A 12,428-nucleotide genomic window follows, 5' to 3' on the forward strand; every position below is an offset into this window, starting at 1 on the left:
TTCCGAGCTCTACAAGGACGTGAACGCTTTTTACAAGTTAAAATGTCGTTATTACGGTAATTACAACATGGCATGAACACACCTAATAAGTAGGTAAGTGTGATCTTACCCCAGTGCCAGCCCCAGTTCTTTTACATGGACCCTGGTTTGTCCTCTCAGATATTCTGCTAAGGATCGACTCTTAAAATACACCTCCTGTAACCGGTCCTCCAGATGCATCACACACTGAGATGATGTTTGCATAAACACACACAAAAAAATCAGAGTCTACACTACTGATCAAAAGTTTGGGGTCTGTAAGATTTTTTTAAATATGTTTTTTGAAAAGAATTCTCTTATGCTCACCAAGGCTGCATTTATTTAAAAAAACAAACAAAAAAAACCCAGTAATATTGTGAATTATTATTATAATTTAAATGAGCTGTTTTATATTTTTATATTTATTTTAAAATGTCATTTATTTCTGGCAAAGCTGAATTTTCAGCAGCCATTACTCACATGATCATTCAGAAATCATTCTAATATGCTGATTTGGTGCTCAAGAAACATTTATCATTATCTATGTTGAAAAAAGTTATGCTGCTTAAAATTTTTGTGGAAACTGGTATATTTTTTTCAGGATTCTTGGATGATTAGAAAGTTCAAAAGAACAGCATTTATTTAAATGTTTTTAATGAGTGTAAAAAGTCTTAAGATCAATTTAAATGCATCTTTGCAGGAATAAAAGTATTAATTTCTTTAAAAAAAAATTAAAAAAATCCTACTAACCCCAAACATTTGAATAAATAAACAGATAAACATACTGAACACTGCAGGTAATAAACTGTAAATATGTTTTTTATGTGTGTGTGTGTGTGTGTGTGTGTGTGTGTGTGTGTGTGTGTGTGCGTGTGTGTGTGTGTGTGTGTGTGTGTGTGTGTGTGTGTGTGTTGAAGAGACTTACAAAATCGGTTGCGATGTTGAGCGCATATAGCTGCAGAACTGATGTGATGAGAGTGTGTATGAGGTTAGACACCATCACGTCCCTGCCCATCCGCCCGCCCTCACACACGCGCCTTTGACTCGTCACCACCTGCACACTCAGTCGGTCTGTATCTGCCACAATGCACAAAGCCTCGGCCACGGGTTCATCCAGTGCCGGATGCTGCACATAAACAAAAGGTACACACTTTTTCCTAATGTACAGTATAGACCTTAGTCAGGTTAGACGCCATATGAAATTTAACGTGGATGAAAACGAGGCTGTGAGGGATAGACTAAAAACCATTCACACCAAGGACGATAACTATAACAATAATGATTTAAATATAGTTCTAAAAGTCATTCTAAACACTAAAGAATAGCAGATCCGCACCACAACCATAATGATAACAGCAGAGAGAAATGATATCGTTGGAATCACTTCCGGAATGTTTTTTTTTCCCAGATGATGAATGATAAAAACAGCCAAGTTGACATCTAATCAGAATCCATCCTGCTTTAAAGAGCTTGAGCGAAAACTACAGCGCGTGAGAACGTTATCGCCCACTGGTGTGGACGCTAATATACAGTGAGGAAAATAAGTATTTGAACACCCTGCTATTTTGCAAGTTCTCCCACTTGGAAATCATGGAGGGGTCTGAAATTGTCATCGTAGGTGCATGTCCACTGTGAGAGACATACCGGTAATCTAAAAAAAAAAATCAAGAAATCACAATATATGATTTTTTAACTATTTATTTGTATGATACAGCTGCAAATAAGTATTTGAACACCTGTTTATCAACAACTTTGATTCTGACCCTCAAAGTTAGTCTGTTAGTCTGCCTTTAAAATGTCCATCTCCACTCCATTTATTATCCTAAATTAGATTCACCTGTTTGAGGTCGTTAGCTGCATAAAGACACCTGTCCACCCCATACAATCAGTAAAAATCCAACTACTAACATGGCCAAGACCAAAGAGCTGTCCAAAGACACTAGAGACAAAATTGTACACCTCCACAAGGCTGGAAAGGGCTACGGGGAAATTGCCAAGCAGCTTGGTGAAAAAAGGTCCACTGTTGGAGCAATCATTAGAAAATGGAAGAAGCTAAACATGACTGTCAATCTCCCTCGGACTGGGGCTCCATGCAAGATCTCACCTCGTGGGGTCTCAATGATCCTAAGAAAGGTGAGAAATCAGCCCAGAACTACACAGGAGGAGCTGGTCAATGACCTGAAAAGAGCTGGGACCACCGTTTCCAAGGTTACTGTTGGTAATACACTAAGACGTCATGGTTTGAAATCATGCATGGCACGGAAGGTTCCCCTGCTTAAACCAGCACATGTCAAGGCCCGTCTTAAGTTTGCCAATGACCATTTGGATGATCCAGAGGAGTCATGGGAGAAAGTCATGTGGTCAGATGAGACCAAAATAGAACTTTTTGGTCATAATTCCACTAAACGTGTTTGGAGGAAGAAGAATGATGAGTACCATCCCAAGAACACCATCCCTACTGTGAAGCATGGGGGTGGTAGCATCATGCTTTGGGGGTGTTTTTCTGCACAAGGGACAGGGTGACTGCACTGTATTAAGGAGAGGATGACCGGGGCCATGTATTGCGAGATTTTGGGGAACAACCTCCTTCCCTCAGTTAGAGCATTGAAGATGGGTCGAGGCTGGGTCTTCCAACATGACAATGACCCGAAGCACACAGCCAGGATAACCAAGGAGTGGCTCTGTAAGAAGCATATCAAGGTTCTGGCGTGGCCTAGCCAGTCTCCAGACCTAAACCCAATAGAGAATCTTTGGAGGGAGCTCAAACTCCGTGTTTCTCAGCGACAGCCCAGAAACCTGACTGATCTAGAGAAGATCTGTGTGGAGGAGTGGGCCAAAATCCCTCCTGCAGTGTGTGCAAACCTGGTGAAAAACTACAGGAAACGTTTGACCTCTGTAATTGCAAACAAAGGCTACTGTACCAAATATTAACATTGATTTTCTCAGGTGTTCAAATATTTATTTGCAGCTGTATCATACAAATAAATAGTTAAAAAATCATATATTGTGATTTCTGGATTTTTTTTTTTTGGATTATGTCTCTCACAGTGGACATGCACCTACGATGACAATTTCAGACCCCTCCATGATTTCCAAGTGGGAGAACTTGCAAAATAGCAGGGTGTTCAAATACTTATTTTCCTCACTGTAGATATCGTTATAGTTAGCTGTACAGTTATCGTTCTTGGTGTGAACAGGCATTTACAAGCAACTTTCAAAACTGTTTTATGGAGTTTTTGTCATCTGAATTTATTTATTTGTTTATTTTTTTGAAAGACTTTTAGTCAGCTGAACAATCGGTCATTTTCCTCATTTTCATTTCTGTCAAAAATTAAAAATGGCATTACCCTGGTCAAGCTAAAATTCAAACAAGAAACCAAATTAAACATTACACATGTTAAACATTAAAACTAACAGACATAAAACACTGGAGCAAAAATTGTCAAATGAATGATTGTGATTGTGAACATACATGAATCATTTACTGTATGCAGTAATAACTGTAAATGTAACTGTACTTACAAGAACAGTGTGTTCCAGGTCAGCCATAAGGCACTGTTTGAGCCTGAGATCAGAACTGATGCCATGCAAGGCAAAGTCAGGCATGTACTGAGGACAGTAACCACCCAGCAAAGAATGCCCAAAATGATTAACACTGGCTCGACTCTCTACCTGATAACTATACAGAAACAAACACAAATGGTTATTGCAGCCTTCCTTGCAGATGTGCTAAAACATTATTTTACGAAGAGCTAAAAATCGAACGTGATTGATAGTTGTGGGCCAAAAATAAATGTTGCATTAAATACAACTATATTAGATTAAATTTTACTTCAAAAAATAAATAAAATAACATTCAGATTTCTACATTTCAATGGAAAAAATCTTTTACAAAAAAAATAAATAAAAGTTATGATTTGTTTTCCTTTTTCTTCCCCCTTGCCCTCTTATGATATAGCCAAATCAAAAGACATCTGGTTTCAGGAAGAGTAAAGCCAACGTTTTAGAACAATAATTTTGTGATAATATTTTTGATTTGCAATGTCCCTACTTTTAAAGAGGTCATGTCATTAATTTAATTTAATTTGCACAAATTAATTTTTTTTGCTGCCTTTAAGACTTCTATCTATGCATGTAAAATGATACAGCACTGTGCTGCACTTGCAAGCTGTGGGCTTCATGTTAGGTCCAGTAACAAAATGATCAGAAAAGTTTCACACAAACTATTAAGATCATATTAAACTAATGACTTTGTTAATAATAAACTTAAAGGGATAATTCACCCAAAAAATTAAATTACCTCATGATTTACTCACCCTCAAGCCATCCTAGGTGTATATGACTTTCTTCTTTCAGACGAATACAATCAGAGATATATTATACATATAAAAATGTCCTGGCTCTTTCAAGCTTTATAATAACAGTGAATGGAGGATGAGATTTTGAAGCCCAAAAAAGTGCGTCCATCCATCATAAAAGATATCCACATGGCTCTGGGGGTTAATAAAGGCCTTCTGAAGCTAAGTGATGCGTTTGTGTAAGAAAAATTATAAACTAGAACAACTAGCTTCCGACAAACGGCCATACGCATCATTTTACGGCGAAAGAGTAACCCCTGACCTGACGCATGATGTATTGACGAAAGCGGAAGTGCAGAGGATAGAGCAAAACAAAAGCCGTCTGCCGGAAGCTAGTTATTTTAGTTTTTAAAGTTTTAAATATGGATATTTTTCTTACACAAACGCATCACTTCGCTTCAGAAGGAATTTATTAACCCCCTGGAGCCATGTGGAGTACGTTTATGATGGATGGATGCACTTTATTGGACTTCAAAATTTCGTCCACCATTCACTGCCATTATAAAGCTTGGAAGAGCCAAGACATTTTTTAATATAACTCCGATTGTATTCGTCTGAAAGAAGAAAGTCATTTACACCTAGGATGGCTTGAGGGTGAGTAAATAAATGGGTAATTTTCATTTTTGGGTGAACTATCTCTTTTAAAATGCTGATATTCTTGTTGGTATTCTTCAGATGTATATGCAGAGCTGCAGGTGCTACATTATCACTAGTTTTTCTGGTGTTTTTTATCCTACTTCCTCATCATGTGTGGACCATGTTCCTGAACACTGAATAGGCAACAATGACATGTAGATGTGAACCGTAATGTGTTCAAATGCATTTATCCGTCTGACATAAAAAAAATTGCAGAAGTTCGCAAAAAACCTATTACGGTGTGTTTTCATAACACAACAGCTGTCAAAAGGTCAAATACAATTTTATGCATCATGACAAGACTGATTAAATTAAGAGAGTGAGATTAGTTTGCACTAACTTTGGCAGTGGTAACTCGCACTCCTTTTGTTCTGTAGCCACGTACAGTTCTTGCGTTGGTGTTTCCTCATCATCACTGTCACCTAGAGCACTATCTGAGCTCTCGTTCCTTTGTATATCACTAAAAATCCTTTGATGCAACTTCCTGTCCAATCCCCGCCCACACCCCGCCCCAGTAAGACCGCTGGCTTGTCCGTCATTATCTGACTCCCTGGGGCTGCCAATGTGAAACTGCACCCTATGCAGAAGAGGACTCTGATTGGCCAATATGTGCTCTAATCCACCCCCAACAGAGTCACTGTCTTCTCCAAAACATTCCTGTCCCATTTCTGTACATTCAGGCCTGACAGTGGTCGATTCCATACTGGGGGATGGATTCGTTGATTTTGTATCAGTCAAAAGCGTTTCATCATTTTGCTCTACAAAGGTGCCTGGAATGGCATCGCCCAAGCCAGAGTTCAGTGCTTTTTCACTGGTTCCAATAACACTAAGAGAGGGCTTTAAGGGGTCTGTTTTTTCATTGATCCTTTCACTTCCAGAGGTGGGATCAGTGGTTTGAGAGGTGCAGGGATTGGCCGGATCGTTCATCTGTCCTTGAGGTTGTACATGCTCCTGCAGGTCTGAGCAGCGAATGAAGTAGGACAGAACATACAAGACTCGCTGTACCAGCTCCCTCCTGCGTCCCACGACCACCGTTCGACACACTCTCACTGGAGAGCCCAATGCACCATACAGATCACCTAAACAACACACAACAAACAATATAATACAGTAACAAAACTGGTTTATAGTTGCAAATGAAAACAAATGCAGGACTAGCAAAGTTACTTTTAAAGTTAGTTAAGACAAACATTAGCGACATTTTCTTTTGTATATGACAGCTCAAATAAGTCAAGTTATTTTAAGTAAAAAATCACCATGAAAATGAGAATGCAAGAAGACCAGTCTTCAACAGAGGATCAGGGAATTATTGAATTATTGAATTGAATTATTGTTTGATCTCAAACTAATTTTTGTGGGGGGGAAAACACAAATATATACTAAAAAACTAAAAGAAAAAAATACAATATTAAATAAATGAACCTCAACAAAGAAAGAAACTATAGCTCAGCTAAATGATTCATTGTCTCTCCCACGTTACAATGAATATTTAGTAGTAATAGTATTTAAATAGTAAAAATGAATATTTAATACATTTAAGTATATGACTTTGTACATAATAATTGTTTTAATGATGTATAGGAATCATAATATTTTGTTTATATAGAATTATATCAGATTATACAGAATTCAACTGATGTACAGAGACGGATGTAAATTGAAATTGCTTCACACTCGGCTCATCCAATCAGAATCTGTTTTATTATATAATTTTTATTGTTTGAGTATTTTTAACTCAAGTGCTAAATAATATAAAGCTGTTTTTGCACTGCTGCCACACTAAAGCTTCATTTAATGTGAACAATATTATATTTTCATTCACATCCATCATGGTTATTAAAAGAGGCCATTTTATGCTTTTTTTTGTTTTTACGAAGTCTTGATTTAGTTTTTTGGTCTACTAGAATAGTTTTTCATGCTTGGATGTTAAAAAACACATTATTTTTTCACATATTTTAAGTTGATGCTGCACCTCTCTTCCCAGTCTGTCAGTAATGCTCTGTTAGTTTCAGTCTCTATGAAGGCCCTCTTTTTAGAAAAGCTAAAAGCTGTTTAATTGATGTCTGGTGTTGCTGGGAGGATTCGCAGAATAAGAATTTCATTGTACTGTGTGACGACTGTTTCCTGTACATATGACAATAAAAAGTTTGAAGTTGAAGTTAAATGTTCTCTTGATTGGTCAACTGCTTTGAGCGAAGTTTCAGAAATGTCACGCTCCTTACCATAACCGCGAGTATCAAAACACTATGCAATTCAACCAGGCATCGCCCCTTTATTTTGCGTATGCCTTCGGCAGGAATTATTTAAATGAGGAATCTTCAAAAGAAGAAAACTCAAGACTACAATCAAGTGGTTTCAGAGAGTTCAGAAACAGTGCTTACTGATGTAGAGAATAACTCTTTTTGGAGTGACTTTGTGCTTTGTAACTTTTTCATACTCAAACAACAACAATATACACTAAAGAAAGTTGAAAATGTAAAAAAAAAAAACATAATAGGTCCTCTTTAATTTATAAAAAAAATTATTTGCTGAAACTCTAGTTAAAATAACTATGTTGTGATATATATGGTTACTGAGATATATAATGAATTGCTCATGGCATGATTTACTAACGTGATGTCCAGAGTGCAGTAGACTCAACATTCCTGCTTGAATATTGTATGAATGTTTGTAGGAGTATATATTTATACATTTAGTCTTGTGTGCATTTTTTGTTTTTTTTACCTAATTGAGCCCACAGTGGGTTGTATGGGTGAGATTTTGCCAACAGATCCACTGTCTGTGAGGCAGGTTTCTGGCAGGCAGGTGTGATTGGCGGCAAGCTGCTGGGCATCACCGTGGGAACCCAGGCTAAGTGATGCGTAAGAACAGCAGTAAGGAGAGCTGAGAGAAACCTAGACAAAAATGAAAGGAAAAGTTCACAAAGTTCCCACCAGAACTCAATACAATAAGGCAATCAAGAGGAAATAACTCATGACTGACTGCCACACAGACACACCTTGCCAATTGTGTTTCCTGACATGCTTAGGATCAGTGATGGTGATGGAAACAAATAATTGATTTTCCAAATATCCCTTTGATTACACAGTACTAGTAAAAGAACAGGGTTAAAGATTTGAAGTAATATGTTTAGTAGAAAGGTTAAGGACCACTGACTGGCTCTTGGCTCCGTGTTCCATCAGAAAACTCATCTCCTTCAGAAAGCGATGACACAGTAGGTTTCGCTCGGTACTTTGGGATATCATGGAAAGCCAGACTGGCTCGCTGATGCGGGGAGCCATGTACAGGTTCCACACCGTCATCCTACAAACCAATAGAGAACCAGATAAGACTAACGCAAATCAATGTTCAAATTGACTTGATCTCAAACTTGAGGGCTTCTGTAACAATATCCTCTGCACCAAGTTGGTCATGAAACAAAGGATGTTTAATAATGTAGGGGGGCATGAAGATTCATATTTGTTCTGTAATTTTAGAGGCAGAACAAGAAGGCTGAAAATACATTAAAATCATTACTGTAAATATTTAATTCCAGTGCTATGATCACTGCCTTGCTGAATTAATTGGTGTCATTTTATTCACTGCTACAAAAATAGTACATTGTACAAAAATATACTGTTAGAAGTGTGATGATATCAGCACCACATCCCTCTCACTTTCACCTGAATTCTCCCAGTGCTTCCATCACTCGACACAGATAGACCTGCACTCGCTGACTGGACTCAGCTATCCTTCTGCAGAGAATCATAGCCTGAAAAACAATCACACACAGTTTAAAGTTGAAATGTTATGCAAATAGAAATACTACATACAGTAAATACAAGATTTTTTTTTTAAAGAAATTAATACTTTTATCAGCAAGGATGCTTTAAATTATCATTATTTAAAGTGGCAATAAAACATTTACATTGTTAAAGGGGTCCTATTATGCCCTTTTATGAAGTCTTGATTTTGGGGTGTACTAGAATATGCTTTTATGCTTGATTGTTAAAAAACAACAACATTATTTTACATTATTACAGCACCTCTCTCCCCAGTCTGGTTCGAACACTCCGATTTTGACTTAGCCCCTCTTTCCGAAATACTGCTGGCCCAGTGTTTTGTGATTGGCAGCGTTTAGCATGTGTTCGGGAAATGTCACGCCCCTTACCATAACCATGAGCTCTACTCAGATGTAAATATTAAGGATGGCGTCAATTTCAAACCAATTCAAGCCTGATTCAGAGAATGTTAACAAACAAGAAGATCGTCCAGAACGGATTTCATGCATGGACTTTGCGAGCACGGATTTCATAGGACGTTTCGTATGGCAAGCCGTTTTAGCTTAAATTGTACCCGGCGTTACTCGTCGTAATTGCATTTTTACTAGTAAGAATTCAATTAGAGAGCTCTACAATTCAATTCTTACTAGTAGCAATTACAATTAGAGAGCTCTCTAATTCAGTTATTACTAAGTCAATGGAGACATATAAAGCCTCTGTTATACTTTCCGCGACCGCGATGGCGCGAGGGTCCGCAAGGGTCCGCGTGACGTAAAAATCGTCATCGGGGGTGCGCGCGGAGGCTCGTTGCGGACTGGCGCGTGCCTCCCATTTTTTATGACCGCGCGGACCAAGGGCGCGCGTTCATTAGGTTAAAACCGCGAAAGAGATGGAAATAACATGGACGCCGCATTTGAAAAAACGGAAAACGCGTACATGCTAGAAATAGAACCAATGCCTATTTTTCACGCAAGCCTGTTGGAAGCGTTTCCAGGCAAAATAGAATAGGAAAAGATGTTTATATGTCATTTTGACACGAATATTAATAAATGTCATTTTGATGTTTGAAAGTGTCTAGGTTTTGACATAAATGCAAATATAAACTATAAATATTTAAAATATTATCGATTATACTGGCCAGACCGATCTACTGCGCATGCGTTGAACGCGTTTACCGAGCGGACCTCAGCAGAAAGTATAAATACAAGTAGTCCGCGTCCGAGCTGTGCGCAGCTGTCGTGTACGCGTCCAAACTGGAGTATAACAGAGGCTTAACTAGTAAAAATTCATTTGTAGAGCTCTCTAATTGGAATTGTTACTAGTAAGAATTGAATTAGAGAGCTATGTAAGCGTAATTCTTACTAGTAATAATTGAATTAGAGAGCTCTGTAATTGTAATTGCTACTAGTAAGAATTGAATTGTAGAGCTCTAATTGAATTCTTACTAGTAAAAATGCAATTACGACGAGTAACGCTGGGTACAATTTAAGCTAAAACGGCTTGCCATAGTTTCAGAGTGGTATGCTTTTTGCCTTTTGTTTACATTGTTGCAACAACATAAAACTTAATAATTGGAACTGTTAATAGAAAACGCAACTGCAAATTATAAGACTTACAAGTTGTGATCCATAAACAACAGATTGTCCCAACAAAATGGGAACTGCTCCGTTTCAGGAGAGCTTCTGTGCATAATCTGCATATAGCCTCCATTGTACTCTCTAAGTTTCTGGAAGCTGTTTTCCGTAAAATGTGCAGCACACAGAAAAACGTTGGGGTTATAATGTTTAGGAACTCTAAGTTTGTCAGCCTTAGGAAGCCAAACAAATGAGTTCTGGAAAAGGGGTGGAAAAAACAGCGTCCCTTTGACATAGCAGCAGCTCAACCAGGCCTCACACTTTTTTGCATATTCCGTGGGTGGAGACATTATGACTTCGCAAAATCTGGAAAAAATGTGTTGTAGTCCAAATAAGTCTTGGAAAGTGGATTCTGTTAAATATCTCCCTTTGGAGTGGACTTTTAGCTTTGTAACCTTGCAGATCATTTTTATGCTCAAACAGCAACATTACACACTAACTAAAGTTGAAAAAGTGAAAAAGCATAGTAGGACCCCTTTAAAGAAAATTCTATTTCAAATAAATCTTATTCATTTCTCATTTTTTTTCTACACTGCAAGACAGTATATATTTTAAATAGTAAATTAGTTTTACTGTATTTTTGATCAAATAAATCTTGGTAAGCAATATATAAAATATAAAACTAAGCACCTTGTGGTTCAATTTTGATTCAAAATCCTATTCAAAATATATTCTCCATGCATCTCAATTTTAAAGCAACACCATTAGATTGATAAAGGTCATACTAAAATTTGTTTGCTCTGACCCACCCATCAAAACTGTATAAGCTGGCATAATAAACCAGTATCAGCCTTGTTGGTGGTTTTCTTTGGTCTGTAAAATACGATTGTTTAGCCTTTTGCCCCGTTTGCTGTTTCTGTAATGTTTTTCTAAAAAACAGAATTTAAACAGACATTTTAAATTCTGATGATAACTGTTTATGAAACAAAATTATAATTTTTTTTTTTTTTTTTGTAGATGAATACTAGAACATTTGGTTAAATAGGTTACTATGACAACAAATAACTCGCCTGCACTATCACACTTACCCTCTCGATGGCAGTCTTGAGTTTGTTCATGTGAGACTCAAATAGAGGAAAGTGGGAGAAGAAAAACTCCTGAAAATTGTGGTTTTCCTCCTCTCTCTCTGGCAGGCTTATAATGATGCTGATGGCAATCTTCTTCCTCCGGATCATCGCAGGGTTGGAGCTGCAGCTCTCGTCAGACAGGTTGAACATTTCTTCAGTGCTCCTGATGCACAGACATACACAAATACATACAAATTATCTGCCCACTGTAACTTCTGATATCTTACTTGTGGAACATAAATTGATTCCCACTTACCAGCGAGGCATGGGGCCATGTTGAAGACTGGTGGCCTGGCTACGGAGCCATCGCCGCTGGTAACTGCTGGCGCAGCCACTGCTGAAGGAGGAGCCAGGTGAGGGTAGGGGAGTGGCCAATAAACTGCTCAGAGATGCTACAGAATGGGAAAGTGGAGTTCACAGGCACATTTACGTTATTACGTTTGTCTGTAAATCAGCAAGTAAGACAAATAAGATTATGTTTTTAAATAAATTATGTTTTTGTTTTTTTTCAACAGACGGTTTATATATATATATATATATATATATATATAAAAATATATAAATATAAAACATTATCGAATATTGCAGTGTTTCTTAATAAATGATTTATCTGTGCACATCATTATTTATTTTTTTATTAAATAATTGTTTTTGTGGTTTTACAATATCAAAACCGTGGTACAGGTATCTCATGGCAGCACATACAATCATCCATCAACTGGTAGTTAAAGTATCGGGTGAAGGGTAATAGCAAAAAAAAAAACAAGAGTGAAGAAATAAAGACATTCAACATTCATTCTCAAGAAAGTTCCAAAGAGGGGACCAAATACGCCAGAAATCATTAGACCTCCGGCGTAAGTCACAAGTTAGCTTTTCTAAACATTATTTATTTTTTTAAATCATTTACCCTCATAACCTGTAATTAAAATAACTTTCCCTCCCTTTAGCAGCGAC

The 12,428-nt window shown here is 37.4% G+C and overlaps 1 protein-coding gene across 5 annotated transcripts in view; it reads right to left on the reverse strand.

Moving 5' to 3' along the window:
- Positions 1-12,428, reverse strand: part of fnip2 (folliculin interacting protein 2) — a 29,989-nt gene that overhangs the window by 2,726 nt on the left and 14,835 nt on the right. For all 5 annotated transcript variants that reach the window (XM_079847673.1, XM_079847671.1, XM_079847670.1 and 2 more), the window contains 9 exons: positions 11,731-11,866; positions 11,436-11,637; positions 8,675-8,763; positions 8,169-8,315; positions 7,737-7,906; positions 5,353-6,091; positions 3,541-3,697; positions 944-1,144; positions 110-225 (listed from right to left, as the gene is read on the reverse strand). In XM_079847673.1, coding sequence (XP_079703799.1) covers positions 110-225; positions 944-1,144; positions 3,541-3,697; positions 5,353-6,091; positions 7,737-7,906; positions 8,169-8,315; positions 8,675-8,763; positions 11,436-11,637; positions 11,731-11,866 — 1,957 coding nt within the window. The remainder of the gene's footprint in view (positions 1-109; positions 226-943; positions 1,145-3,540; positions 3,698-5,352; positions 6,092-7,736; positions 7,907-8,168; positions 8,316-8,674; positions 8,764-11,435; positions 11,638-11,730; positions 11,867-12,428) is intronic.

The sequence above is a fragment of the Squalius cephalus genome (genome assembly GCF_949319135.1).
Source record: "Squalius cephalus genome assembly, chromosome: 2".
NCBI classification, from domain to species: domain Eukaryota; kingdom Metazoa; phylum Chordata; class Actinopteri; order Cypriniformes; family Leuciscidae; genus Squalius; species Squalius cephalus.